The following is a 14,342-nucleotide window of genomic DNA, read 5'->3' as shown; positions in this document are numbered from 1 at the left end:
GTAACTTTACACCAGAATCTCCCAACGAAACAGGGGGAGAAGCAAACACCAAAGCAGTCTCAGCCAATTTCTTCTGTGTTCTTTTTTTGTTGCCAGTTTTTTGTTTATTTTTTTGGTATTCATTTTTTTGTTTAAAAAGGTTCTTTGAAATCTATTTAAATGAGATATAGTTTCGGACACCTCGATGCAAAATCTGACGATGAAGACGGTTTGGTATTTGGTGTTTTGGACACACGATTTAAGAGAAAACACTTTGAATGAACGAATCTATCAAAAAAAACTCCCATATTACGAGAAGATGTAGAGTGGTCTTTGCAAAGGGTAACCTTTAAGATGGTGATCTCTTTAAGTAGTGATCTCGTAGGACCAACGAGCACGATTGAAAACAAAGGTCATTGCGAATCTTGCTCATATTGGGCCGACTTCGGTCTTTGTCTTGCTCATATTGGGCCGAGATGGAAATTAATGCGGCCTTTTGTCCTTCCGAGGCAATTATACTGGTGTCTGCCTGAGAAAAATTTCGGAGAACACCTCCGCGTCTCGTCTATTCCCATTCTGTCCCTGGCCTCTCCGCCGCTCCGCTCCTCGCCGACGAAACCCTACGCGCTCGTCGCCACCGTCCTCGCCTCCACCTGCACCCGGGATGTACGCCGACAGGGTCTCCGGACGGAAGCGCTCCGTCAGGGACCGCCTCGGCTCGGGAGGCGGCGGCGGAGGCTCTCGCCCGCGGTCTGACTCCGCGAAAAGGTGCGCCCACTCGCTCGGAGGCTTTCGAACCATTGCTCGTTTAGCTGTTTCTGTGCTGCTTGATGTTTTGCTCTCGCAATCCCTGCTTTGGATCGGTTAATTGAGTCGAGATGGCTCGCAAAAGTTGCTTAGGGCCTTGAAATCGGGGAGTTCGTGGCACTGGTAGCTTGATGCTTGATTAACGGAGCTTAGTACCCTTTTCGTTGTAAGATGATCTGGTTAGGTGTATCGTGTATGTCATTCGTAGCGTAGCTACTAACGTACATGGGATCATCAGATCAGCAGCTACGGAGTATAGTTGTTTTTGTTGGCTGTGTCTGTCTGTTTAATCAGACATAGAGGAAATGTGCTACATTTGCTTCTGCAAATGTGATCTTCAGTGGCCTTTTGGCATTTCATTGGTCTGAAATACTTTTTAAAGCAATTGGGCAGGGTGACATTATGCAAAGGCGCACCAGCATTGCATGATATGAACAATGTTGTCACTGTTGGTGGATCTTATTGCAGCAAAGCTGATCATTTAGATGCCAGTTGGCATTTCAGCTTGTTGATATTTCAGGTTCAAGAAACTCTTAAATGAGTGCATTGTTTTCACCTGATCTCTGAAATGGAAAGTGTTGCTGCTATTAGTCAGTTTATTTGCTGTACATCTTCCATATTGGGCATTTTGCAGGTTTCGCCAAGTTGATGGGACTTGGAGGCGTGAGCTCTACAAGGATTCTGTAGGAACCCAAAGTTCATGTAAGGAGTACTGCCTGAATTATATTGAGCAGTACCCTTTCTTTCTATTCCCCTTGAAGATTTATCGTCACCTTGATTCTTCTGCTGTGCGTGGTTAAGCTGTACCTGCTTCCAGAAATCTTCAAGCAATCCAAAAATCACATATGAGGCAAAGCACTGTGGATGTGAAGAAATCATCAGTTCCAGATCTTCGCGAAAAGTTATCTGGAGGCCAGCGCCCTCAACTCAGTAGTACAGTTCAGATCCCAAAACCTGTAGCTGAGATTCCTAAGAGTGCTAAACCTGTTCAAAAGAAACAGATCCCTGCTGCTGCTGCTGTTGCTGTTGCTGCCCGTCCTGTCACTGAACAAGTAAATGCACCAGCTGCGCCAAAGCAATCCCAGGAAAAGGTAGGAGAGTTCCATGCAATCTTCTTACAAGCTATTATTCTGATGAGCTATTACATGTTTCTTGTTCTAGTCTAGTGGTTGTTGACATGTTACCTGTTACTCTATTTAGCGTTTAGTGCTGTGAATACAAAGGAATTGTTTTTCTGCCTGAACATATAATATGCGCAACCTTTAATTGAACTCTGATCCTTAGTGTACTATGATATTCGTATATATGTTAATCCCCTACTTCTTTTGGGTGTTTGTCTGTCTGGATCCAAAAGTTTTGTCTGCCTAGTTTCATACCACTGTACAGTTATTCTTGTCTAGATGCTTGTTGGTTTCCTGTGGGTTTCATCATTTCAATTTAATGTTAAAATACTTTGTTTATTTGGAACGTGCAGGCTGATGCCTCACTTGACAGATTGCTGAAGTCTCTTGATCTGGAGAAGTATTCTATAAATTTCCAGGCTGAAGAGGCATGTTTGATTTATGTGGCAATTTCAAACCGTGGATGAGCTACTACATTTGTTGATGTATATTCAATTTTCAGGTTGATATGAAAGCATTGGTTCACATGAATGAGGAAGATATGAAGTCACTAGGAATTCCAATGGTACTACACGAACTTAATTTGATGCACTGTTTTATTGCATAGCTTTTAGAAGCATGTTCCCTTTCCCCCAAAATGTGTTTACACTATGTTGCTACAATAAGAAATCTTTCACCCTGAGCAATGTAAGACTAAACTGCTATAGCAGGTATATGCTGATATATCCTGGATGTAGATTGACGTAACCGTCAAAGTGAAATTGTAGCAGTTGAGTGGTTTTATTTTCGCTTTTGCTTGGCGTTTGTGTGTTGTGTTACTATGCTGTCTGTCTCTCTATCTGATTTTTGTCCTGTTGAGTTTGCATCCAATCAGCTCAGTTATTAGATTTATATTAGCATTGGTTGGGTAGAATGAAGTAAGCTGGTTAAGTACTCCCTCCGTAAAGAAATATAAGAGCGTTTAAATCACTACTTTAGTGATCTGAACGCTCTTATATTTCTTTACAGAGGGAGTAATTAGTACCTCAAGCTACATTTAGCTTCAATACCAGATTTAGCATATTACAAAGCAGCTCACTGTCCACATAAAGGTTCAGCAAACCATTATCTCAGAGCAATACCATGTAACACATCTAAAAACTGCAACAACGTCCATTTATTAATTGTTCAGCTTTCATTTTGCTTGTGGTCTGCTTGTAAAGATTTTGCTTAAAGCTTAACCTCTGCCTTTACCAGTATACTCTAAATGGATTGTATCTTTTTCCCAAGATGTTCTATCCATATTAATTTGGTAACTTGATTATGCTTACAGGGCCCTCGGAAGAAGATACTATCAGCACTGGCTTCGAAAAGAAAGAAGTCCTCAAGATCATTACCGCCTACCAGCTGAATGCATCTTAAGCCGTGGTTAGTTAGACGACTTGTCATCTTGGGGAGTAACTTAAGGCGAGCCAGATTCCTACCTACCTAGACTATGTATAAATATAGAACTCCATGATCTCAGGGTGGTGTTGTAATGCAAGATAACTAACAGTTCATGGGAGAGCTGCTCCATCTGTTACCTAGAATATTTGGATGCTAGTTTACCATGCCTTTTGGGATTGTTTCGGGTGTACGGCAGATCCAGTTGTTGCCTATTATTATTAGTCTTTACAGCGGAGTTAGGGCGATGAACATCGCCATGTTGTCCATGCTAACTGGCTTGGAGGATCTGGGTGTTGCATAAATTTTTTTTGTTTGGTTTCTCCTGTTTTGCGAATGTGTGTTGTGTGTACTGTGGTGAACTCTGCCTGATGTTGTGAAGGCGTACCATCGTCTTTGGAACTTTGTTTTTCTTTTCTTTTAACATGTCGGTTTATGCTCTTGCCTGCGTTGTGGACTGGGCTGCTGAATGGTCAGCTCGTTCAACCGGCGTGCGGGACCAAAATTATCTATCGGTATTGGCTTTTTACTTTTTTTTGATGATTGATTTTATCTTCCTGACCATGTACAGGTGGTGTGATAAGTGAACAGGTAGGTATAAGGACATGTTGTGCAAGCGGAAAGCCAAAAAATACTTTGACTGGAAGAACAATAGTTTTATCATGAGTATTTCTAACACATATAATAGTCTTAGCATTATTATCCACCATTCCTACATGATTTTGTTGCTGATTGTACAATGGTATATTCACAAAACCGTCACTAGATAATTCTCATCGTGTTGTTGCGGGAATTTATAGCAATAAATTTATAAAGAATAAATTAGAATAATACCCTCCAAATTCTTGCATGTATACTAACATAACGCCCGTGTGTTGTTAAGGAACAACAAAAATAATTGAAGTTATAATGTTATATTGGATTATTATTAGTCTATAACCACCAACAAACTAGTAACAATTGCAGTGAAAAGACGGACCTTTGCTTCGACTCGTTCACAACAAAAGCAATTGCAGTGAGGTTTGGTTTGAATCTTGCAAATACCGCCGGATGCAGTAAGATTGAAGTGAATTCGGATAGCATGGAGGTGGTGAATGCATTGAGCCAAGGCTACTCTTCTTCAGTCGCTTCATCCATTATAGATGACTGTTATTTTATGTCACTAGGTTTTTTCCATGTCATTTATGACCATTGTAATAGGGAACGTAATTGAGTAGCTCGTGAACTAGCAAGATTAGCTAGGGGCGTGTTTGGTTGCCTTACTCGTGAACTAGCAAGATTAGCTAGGGGCATGTTTGGTTGCCCGCATGCAGCCCAACCAAGCCCACGCGGGATGTGCGTGGCCTGTTTGGTTGGTTGGGCTGCATGCGGTTTGTGGCCCGCACGGAGCTTAAAGCAGCCCGCAGCCTGGCCCGGAGGAAACTACCGAATCAGCAGTTTCTCGTGAGCCTGGCTAGACGCGGCCACGCGTGCGAGGCAGTTGCACGCCTCGGGCAGGACGGGAGACGGAGGGGACGTCTCATAACTCGCCCCCACTCTACTGTCACCGCGCAGTCGCACTGTTCCCACCACTCCCTCTCTCTCCCTCACCGCCCCTTCCTCTCCTCTCCTTCGATGGCTCCGCCTCGCCCACCGCCGCGCCGCCCTCTGACCCCCGTCGACCAGTGCATCGCCAGCATCCAGGAGTGATGGCTGGCCGGGCTCCAGAACTCGGGCCGGGACCTGGCGTCGGCGCTGCGAGCGTCGTTCCCAATCTGCTGCCGGCCACCACCAGCGCCGGCCAATGCGGTGCCGGTCGCTCCTGCTCCGCCGCCGATTCCGAACCTCATGGTCCTGGGCTCGGCGCCAGCGCCGTCCACGGAGTCGCCCCTTTTTGGGACCCCATTGGGCAGGGGGGTTTCTTGACCCCCGTCCAAGGGTTTTCTCCTGTCGACGGGCCGTCCTCCTCGACCTCCGGCGTGGCGATGAGCACGGGGCTGATGCCGCAGGCCGTTGCCAGGGCCGACTCCTCCTTTGCTCCACCACCTCTCTCCTTCCCGCTGGGATTTTCACCCCGGCCTCGGTTCGCTGTGGCTGCACGTGCTCCGGTGAGTCAAACCCCCTCCATACTTCCTCGTAGATGTAGATTAGGGGTTTATTTCTTAGGCATGTGCTAGTAGTTAGTGGATTCGATATGATTAGATAGGATTCTAGCAGATCCGATTGGATGCGATCCCAATCGAATCCAATCAAACTGATCTGTTCTTATTTTGTACAGTGTGTGTCCTAGGATAATTTTCTTGTGCTACTGGATCTGTGTTCATGCTAGTAGCTATGTTCATGCTAGAATCCCCAATGGTATTGTGCTTTGCTAGGATGTGTGTTCATGGTAGGGTCTTGCTAGGATGTGTGTTCATGCAAATGGCATGTTCATGTTCAAGCTAGGACCATGTTCATGTTGTTGTTTATGTTGCTAACATACATGTTCAAGCTAGGGTTTGTGTTGAATGTTATACGTGCATGTAGTAGGACCATTTTAGAATGCTGCCAAATGTGCATGCCTACTCATGGGTGGTATTGGCACTTGCTGTTGCTATTTTTAGATGTTTTCATGTTTAGGATAGTGCACTGATGAGTGGCAGTTGCAGCAAAGCAGATGCCACTGATTAGTGGACTTGCCCACCACTGATCAGTGGACTTGCCCAACAGCAAGTCCACTGATCAGTGCCATTGATCAGTGGCATTTTCCCAACAACAAGTGTCATAAGCAAATGCCACTTATCAATGGCACTTGATGTTGGGAAAAATGCCACTTATCAATGGCACTTGCTGTTGGGCAAGTCCACTGATCAGTGTGCCACTAATCAGTGGACTTGCCCAACAGCAAGTGCCATTGATAAGTGGCATTTCCTCAAAGAGTTTGTGCACTGATCAGTGGCATTTGCTCTTGGGCAAATGTCTCTGATCAATGCCATTTTGCAAAGAGTTTGTGCACTAATACTTGTCATCTTACCTAACAAGATATTGAAGACTGACTGGGATGTGGCGGGAGGAGGAGCTCAGGTGGTGGCCAGAGCTGAGGGCGCCGAAGATTTCATCCCCACGAATAGGTGGCTCAGGACGATGGACCTGCCTGGCAGGATCGCCTTCATGAGCCTGCCTTGTTCAAGGGGACGATCTCCGAGGTAGGGCCACAAGGAAGGGGCCAGGGAGCCGCTGCGCTTCTACTAGCAGATCAAGGAAAAAGAGGACCTCGCCATGCTTGTCGTCCCTCACAAGTTCGTGGAGGTCATGAACACCTGGCTGGTCATTAAGCGGCTCTCTCGCGTGGTCAGGCTGTCGGCGAACAAGCGGTGCGTGTTCTGGGTGCAGGTCCAGAACTTCGAGGGGCACATGGTGCTTGGTCGGGGCTGGAACTACTTCTGCCGCCGCCACCGGATCGTCCCCGACGACCTTGTCATTGTGCGCATCTCAGGACTCGGATTGAAGATTCAGATCTACAACCATGACTCCTCGGTCATGTGCAGGTTTCATTGCAACAGGCACAATTGCGTTGGTAACCTCGAGGATGCTATGTAGTTAAGTTAAGTAAGGTGTTAGTGTTGAAATTTTATGGTGTGTGGCGAGACTTGTGCTGGGAACTTGTTCATATTTTGGCCAGGAGCAGCACCCTGGCTTCGAGCAGGGAAGGAGGATGCCCTGCTGTTAATCTAGACTTATGCTATGTAGTTAAGTAGTTTCCTATCATTTCCTTGCTTGCTGTGTTTGATTTCATTTGGGTGCTTGCTTTGTTTGATCTTGCTGTTGCACTCATCATGTGGTGGTAAGGCCACCACATTTGAATGGGGTGAGCAGAACACAAACGTTGTTTGCAACCAAACAATTGAAGTTTGCATCTGCTCACACCCTAAGCACAAAACGGCAACCAAACACCAGGGGGTAAGTGCCCCTCCATGCGATGCAGGCAACCAAACAGGTTGCATCTGCTACATTTGAAGAACCAGGCTGGCTGGAGATGGACATGCAATGCAACTACTATTGCAAACTGCAACCAAACACGCCCTAGGTTTTCTTCTCCGAGTGTTTGGATGGATAACGCCCCTGATGAGGTTATCCCTTTACTTGTAAGCGATGCTACTTTACTTATGAATGAATAAAGGAGAAGAAGTTTATCACAAAACAGACTAGTAACAATGCGAAGAAAAACTCAAGCAAACACATAACTCTGCACTTGCGTGACTACAAGTCATGGGAGCACTCACATGTGCTTATCAAATATATTTTCCCATTCATAACATGAGTGAGGTTGTCGGTTGTTGGTTTGATTGAGCTCGGTGTAAAGCCAAGTGTGAGGTTTGAAACACCCAACTGCATTATACTTTTTTGGTGTTCTTTTATGAATTGTTTTGGGGTTCCAGATGGACGAGGGAGATTGGGGTTGAGTGGGGGGTAAATTGTTCCAAACCTGGGGGCGTCCGGTGGGTTCTAGATGGATGAGGAAGATTGGAAAGGATAGGGGAGTGAACTCACCGCCACCATAACCAACTCAGTTCTAGATGGATGAGGGAGATTGGAAATGAGTGGGGGAGTGAACTCGCCGTCACCACCACCAACTCCAGTTTATGAGATAGTACTAAGATATAGGATGACTGCATGTTACAATAGTTCGTGACCTTCTAATGTCGGTGAAATGATTTGTTGCTAAAAAATAAAAATAAAAATTGATGATGTAGAGGACTTGCATGTGCTTGATGATGTGGAAGCTTTGCATGTGTTGAAATAAAATAAAAATATGAAGGGATTGCATGAGCTTGATGATGTGGAGAACTTATGTGTGCTAGGATTTCTTGGCCATCTTTTTGGTCTCTGTATGCTCGTAAGTTATCATGCTAAGGAAACATGTCCCGTCTACTATCACATGGGTAAGAGGAACAACCCAAACATATAGTTAGACAGAATGAGCCGTTTCCCTCTCCATCCACATGCGACTTAGGAGGAGATTAGGGTTTCCACCGCCCCTCTCTGACACCGCCTTCGATCCACACCCTGGCTTCGGTGGGTGGATAGTTAGATAGAATGAATCGTTTCCCTCTCCATCCACATGTGACTTAGGAGGGGATTAGGGTTTCCACCGCCCCTCGCTCGCACCGCCTTTGGTCCACCCTGCCTTCGATGGGCCCATGGGCCGTGGAGGTGTGTCGGACCCCTGCACCCATCGGCAGGAGGGATTGCATCCTTGCTTTAGGTAATTTTAGTGTCTAGATTGGGGGCCATAAGGCGGCGGCGATGTCCAAAGTTAGAATAATGTCCCCTTCATTCTATCCCCACTATGACAGTGCACCTAGCATCGACTAAAAGTGTATGGAAATGTGTCTCCAACGAATCTTCTTGGATCCCTGCCGGCATTGTCTTCTCGGTTCTCCTTAGAATATCATCACATACGCCTCAATCCCCCTCCACCGGCCCTTGCATTATCAATTTTTAGGGTCTATAGTGGATCTTCCTGGATGCAATAGTGTTCATCTCAGATGAATCCATCTGGATTCAGTTGACATTCGTTTTCTTTGGTATGTTTGGAGGTATGGCCCTACTACCAATCTACATTTATCATCTTCGGCGACGGTTGTTGTTCCGGTGCACTTTTCTTTGGGGCATTAGAACGAAGACTTTCTCCACTATCCATTTTAACAAGGTTTTCCTAGCTCTGGTGAGGGAGGAGCGATGACGGTGGCGCATCTTCAGCTCGCTCTAGTGCTTAAAACCGCCGCTAGGTGGTTCATGGTCATGGTTGTTCTAGTTAATTTTAAGGATCTATGTACTGTTATTACATATTATTAATATAACCGATGAGTTTTTTCACAAAAAATGGTGGACAAAAATGTGAGAGGCAAAAATTGCGCATTAGCATGTAACATAAAGGGAAAACAAATGCTGGACACCATGCCTGTTGTCACAGGAACGCCGACGACATAACAACATTGACGAAATTGAGGGCATATGTAATTATGCATGGACTCGGGGACTGGCTTGCCCTTGGAGGTAAATTGTATGGAAAATCCTTCTAGTCACCTAACTGATTGCACCTTTTCATCGGTCGCGCCGTGCTCTCGCCACGTGCCAAGAGTGGACGCACACGAGCAATCTTATGCTCTCACGACCACCGCCCATTATGTTCTCTCTCCAATTGGAAGCATGTCATTCTCTACTCTTTCTCCACACAAGTGAGTGATGTCATAGCTCCGCCCATGAAGCTTTCCAGCGAGGTGCCGCCTCCTCGGCCTAGCCCTCATGCACGTAGCCGCACCTCTTCGGTGAGATCTGCATGCCACACATCCTCTCTAAGCTTCAGCACATGACTACCCCAACGTGTTCTCAAAGGCCCAAGCACGCACGCGCGCACGCACACACACACACACCAATCGTTGTTGTTGTTGCAAGATGCAATGTCTAGTAAATGTTACCGCAAAGCTAAAGCTAGCCTCGTATGTTGCAACGACCTGCCATCCATCGATGTGCCTCTGTTGCTATTATTGCAAATCACACAAACACTAGGGTGCTATAGCTGCAAGCTACAGAGGGCAGTCAACACTGCTACATGGGGAGGCTGCTAGTGTTGCAAATGGGGGAGGGGACATTGCTCCAATGGGGGTGTCGACACTGCGAGACGGGGTGCCAACGCTATAAAGTCGGCATTACAAGCCGTAGTATGTTGGGAGGGCACGATGATGCAGACTTAGGGCAATTGGCATGGCGTGGTGCTGCAAGTGGAGGAGCATGAGCTGCAGTAGGGGCACCGGGCATTGGGATCTTGTGAGTTGGGCGCATGCATCCCATTGTTGCTACAAGAGGGTCGTCGCTGTAAGCTTCAAGGCAGGGGATGCCAACAGTAGTACTGCAAAGGGTGTTGATGTGATGCCCGTTGCTGCAAGGGTCCTCGTCATGTTGGGAGTCATGCACTACAATGATGACGGGGATGATGCTGCAAGCGAGCGACATTGCGATGATGACGAGGCTGCTGCAAAGAGTATTGTAGGGTCAAGGGAGAGGCAATAGGAGTGCTACAAACAAATACATTGTCCAGCGTATGAGTTGCATGTAAGTCTTTTGAGGAAGAGGGAAAAAGGATCGAACGGTCAGGGGGCGATGGACGGTGAGGACATATCCGCATGCGGGGTCAGTTGGTTGACACCTAGCATTCGACATAAATAAACTTCACAAAAAGTGTGGAATTTTCACCCTCCCATCGGAATTATGTGGCTCCGATTGAGATGGGCACTGAGCAGAATGATAGTGGTGACGCTTTTTTTACACCAAAGACCATAACAGAAACTCCAACACGTCGACCCAAACGAACATGCGCTTTGTCTGCTTTTTGTCCGTTTGGGTCGGCTCGTCCGCCCCCTTTTGTGTTTGGGTCGGCCATGCGCCCAATGCACAGACCCAAATCTCATCCGCACTTAATTCTAAAAAGGCTCGCACCCATAGATAATGCCAGTGGACATGCCATCACACAAAGTTCATGCCGACGCCATGCTAGTGGCCGACATACATGCCAACCTCCAAAAAACACCACACAGCTCATGCTGGCGCACTTGCCAGTGGCCGACACACATGCCAACACACAAAAAATGGCGGGAGTTCAACTACACCATCAAGGCTGTGGTCGTGCCGGCACACTTGCCGGCATACAAAAAAAGATGGCACTCTCCACCATATATCACTCGTCATCAAACTTGAGCATGTCGGCCTGCATCTTCTCGAACTAAGGCCTCTTTCTCGGGGACACCGTGCTCAAGTCCACCTTCATGATCTCCACCCCTGTTATCATGCTAGCTAGAGCCACTTCTTTTGCCTTGGTCTTGGCATTGGCGGCCTCAATCTCTAGCATATTTCTTTGATTCTCCGCCTCCATCTCGAGCTTCTTTGCTTGCTTCTCTGGATCGAGCTCAAGCCTCCTCCTTTGGATCTCCATTAAGGCCTTCATCTTCTCTTCTTTGTCTTGCCGGTGCTTCTCCTCCCTTGTGTCCTTCTTGGTCATCATACCTGATGGAGAACGAAGCATGAAAATCAAAACTTTTCCTACGAACACCCAAGATCGATCTAGGAGAAGCATAGCAACGAGAGGGGAGAGTGTTTCTACGTACCCTTGTAGACTAAAAGCGGAAGCGTATATAACGCGGTTGATGTAGTCGTACTCTTCGCGATCCGATCACGATCCAACCGATCTAGTGTCGAATGGATGGCACCTCTGAGTTTAGCACACGTGCGGCTCGATGACGTCTCCTCCTTCTTGATCCAGCAAGATAAGGCAGAGAAGTAGATTGGATCATGACCAACACAACAACGTGGTGGTGATGGTGGTGGTGGAATAGCGGCATCGCTTCGTTAAGCAAAAAACTGTGGACGAGAACTATGTCGGGAGGACGAGAACATAGTAATTCAAAAAAATTCCTACGATCACGCAAGATCTATCCAGGAGATGCATAGCAACGAGACGGGAGAGTGTGTCCATGTACCCTCATAGACTGAAAGCGGAAGCGTTTAGTAACGCGGTTGATGTAGTCAAACGTCTTCACGATCCAACTGATCCAAGTACCAAACGTACGGCACCTCCGTGTTCCGCACACGTTCAACACGATGAAGTCCCTCGAGCTCTTGATCCAGTAGAGGGTCGAGGGAGAGTTTCGTCAGCACGATGGTGTGGTGACGGTGTTGATGATGTGATCCGCGCAGGGCTTCGCCTAAGCACTACGATAATATGACCGAGGTGGTAAGCTGTGGAGGGGGGCACCGCACACGGCTAAGACAATTGATGTTGTGCCTTTGGGGTGCCGTCTGCCCACTTATATAAAGGAGGGGGGAAGGAAGAGGCCGACCAAGGGGGAGGCGCGCCAAAGGGGGGAGTCCTACTAGGACTCCAAACCTAGTAGGGTTCGCCCCCATTCCTTCCACGGAGAGGGGGAAAGGGGAAAGGAAGGAGAGGGAGAAGGAAAGAGGGGGGCCGCGCCCCCTCCCCTTGTCCAATTCGGATTGGGGTAAGGGGGGCGCGCCCCACCTCCTGTGGCCTGCCTCCTTCTCCTCCACTATGGCCCATTCGGCCCAATAACTTTCCCGGGAGGTTCCGGTAACCTCCCGGTACTCCGAAAAATCCCCGTTCTTCTTCGGAACCATTCCAGTGTCCGTATATAACCTTCCAATATATCAATCTTTACCTCTCGACCATTTCGAGACTCCTCGTCATATCCGTGATCTCAACCGGGACTCCGAACAAACTTCGGTCATCAAAAACACATAACTCGTAATACCACTACAACAGGAACCCCCTTTTAGCAACGCATTGATGTGTTGTCGTATGTCCATGTTGCTAAGGGCAACACCAACGGATTAGTATGCGTTGCCGTTGGTGGCGTTGGAAGGGTCTACAACAACACATGTAGATGCGTTGGTAAATGATGTGAATAAGTGTTGTAACATAGCAACGCATATAATTAGAGCTTAACAACACTTCATATGCGTTGGCGCATATCGTCCAAAAAAGGATTTTCAAAATGGCATACCAGATTATTACAATGCCGAGAGACATTGCCACATGGCATGAAAAATTAATTTTACTTTATATATTGTCATCCATATTTTTCGATCAATGTTGATAGTGCATATGAACCAAAATGTAGTAAATAAAAATGTCTCATATATTAAATTGGCTTTGTTGCATTACAAACAACACAATCCAAAGATTACAAGACTGAAACTATCTAGTAGTAGTCTGATTCTCATCCTTGCAATCAGCGTCTCAGCCATTCTAAATATTAATGCTTCAAACATCGACTCTAGAGACGACATTCTATTTAGAAGTAGCCCCGTTCTCGACCCTTCAGTCAATGTGAGACATGCATCATCAATTTACCTGGCAATTAGAGAAAATATATCAGTAAAGAGCCTAGATAAAATCAAGTTAATAGAGCAGTAACTTTTAGACGAGCAACATACAAAGGATGCAATAATTAATTTTGTCGCCTGACCAATAATTTTAAACCTTTTAGTGGTCTTATCAACAGATGACATTTTGCCAACATAGCATCAACTTGCACTGCTCAGAACTTATTAGCCAGTTTAACAACATCAGTTTTATATTCTAGTCAGTACTTTAGTGTGCAGCAAGAGTAACATTCTCGTTTTGGTTTCCCAAGCTCTTCGAAATAATATAATGCCAACCTATTACAGAAAAGAAAGTAGACAAGAAAGATTTTCTAACATAAGCAATTTAAAACCTGCAAAGAATCATCCATAACATAAATTTAATATGCTAAAAATTCATGCATAACATACACTTGTTTGGTTTTGTTCTTGGTCTATAGTGACGAAAAAGGGCTGCCCCCTGCTTTATATTGTTCTTGGTCTGTAGTGAAGCGGAAGACATCTATTGCTTGTTCTGTTGACTTTCTTCTGAAGCATGAGCCCACCATACAAATTGCATCCTACAATAGTTAATAGAATAAGAAGGTGCACACAAATCAGGGGAGCGCACCATGTGTTTGAAGTAACAGAAGCTGCTTTGCTGTCCAAAGTGCTTCTTAAGGATCATCAAATTGTTTGTCGCAGAAGTCTAGGTTGAACACTTTTTGCTAAATAAGAGGTTGTGGTGTTATAACTTATAAGATCATTCTACCAAACAAAGACAGAGCATAACTATTTCATTATGCGTAAGAGTAGGCGTTGCACAATTGCTTCTATTGTCTCTTTCTTATATTATATCAATATTGCATTTGCAGGACAAGACTAGTTTATAGATTAAATACAGAATATTGCTCAAAGCCTGAAAGGGTCCTTAAGTAAAAGATTCATATTACACTGTTTCCAGAAGCATATGTATGCAATTCTGCATGCATATATCAAGAACGGAGCTAATTTTGTTTAACACACAGCTAGAAAAAAAATCAAAGTGTGAACTTAGGTCCTTGAGTAAAATAAGAAATTATACTACATAGTATTTCAGAAGAATATGTGGGCATACGTATATCGAGAACAAAAACA

General features: G+C 45.7%; 1 protein-coding gene across 1 annotated transcript; it reads left to right on the top strand.

Moving 5' to 3' along the window:
* Window positions 1–518: 518 nt before the first annotated feature.
* On the top strand, window positions 519–3,650 carry LOC125523685 (ankyrin repeat and SAM domain-containing protein 6-like). Its single transcript, XM_048688744.1, has 6 exons — window positions 519–747; window positions 1,421–1,488; window positions 1,588–1,877; window positions 2,261–2,335; window positions 2,410–2,472; window positions 3,220–3,650. Exons 1-6 carry the CDS (start codon window positions 644–646, stop codon window positions 3,295–3,297), a joined length of 678 nt encoding a protein of 225 aa, XP_048544701.1. The 5' UTR covers window positions 519–643; the 3' UTR covers window positions 3,298–3,650.
* Window positions 3,651–14,342: the final 10,692 nt, after the last annotated feature.

This window comes from Triticum urartu, chromosome 7, assembly GCF_003073215.2.
Source record: "Triticum urartu cultivar G1812 chromosome 7, Tu2.1, whole genome shotgun sequence".
Taxonomy (NCBI): Eukaryota; Viridiplantae; Streptophyta; class Magnoliopsida; order Poales; family Poaceae; genus Triticum; species Triticum urartu.
Note: the sequence above shows the minus strand (reverse complement) of the source record. Positions and strands in the feature narration are given on the sequence as shown.

Coding starts and splice junctions, on each gene's coding strand:
- LOC125523685 (XM_048688744.1), top strand. CDS start 644: ATGTACGCCGACAGGGTCTCCGGACGGAAGCGCTCCGTCAGGGACCGC. Junction 1,878..2,260: donor CAAAGCAATCCCAGGAAAAG/GTAGGAGAGTTC, acceptor TGGAACGTGCAG/GCTGATGCCTCACTTGACAG. Junction 2,473..3,219: donor AGTCACTAGGAATTCCAATG/GTACTACACGAA, acceptor TTATGCTTACAG/GGCCCTCGGAAGAAGATACT.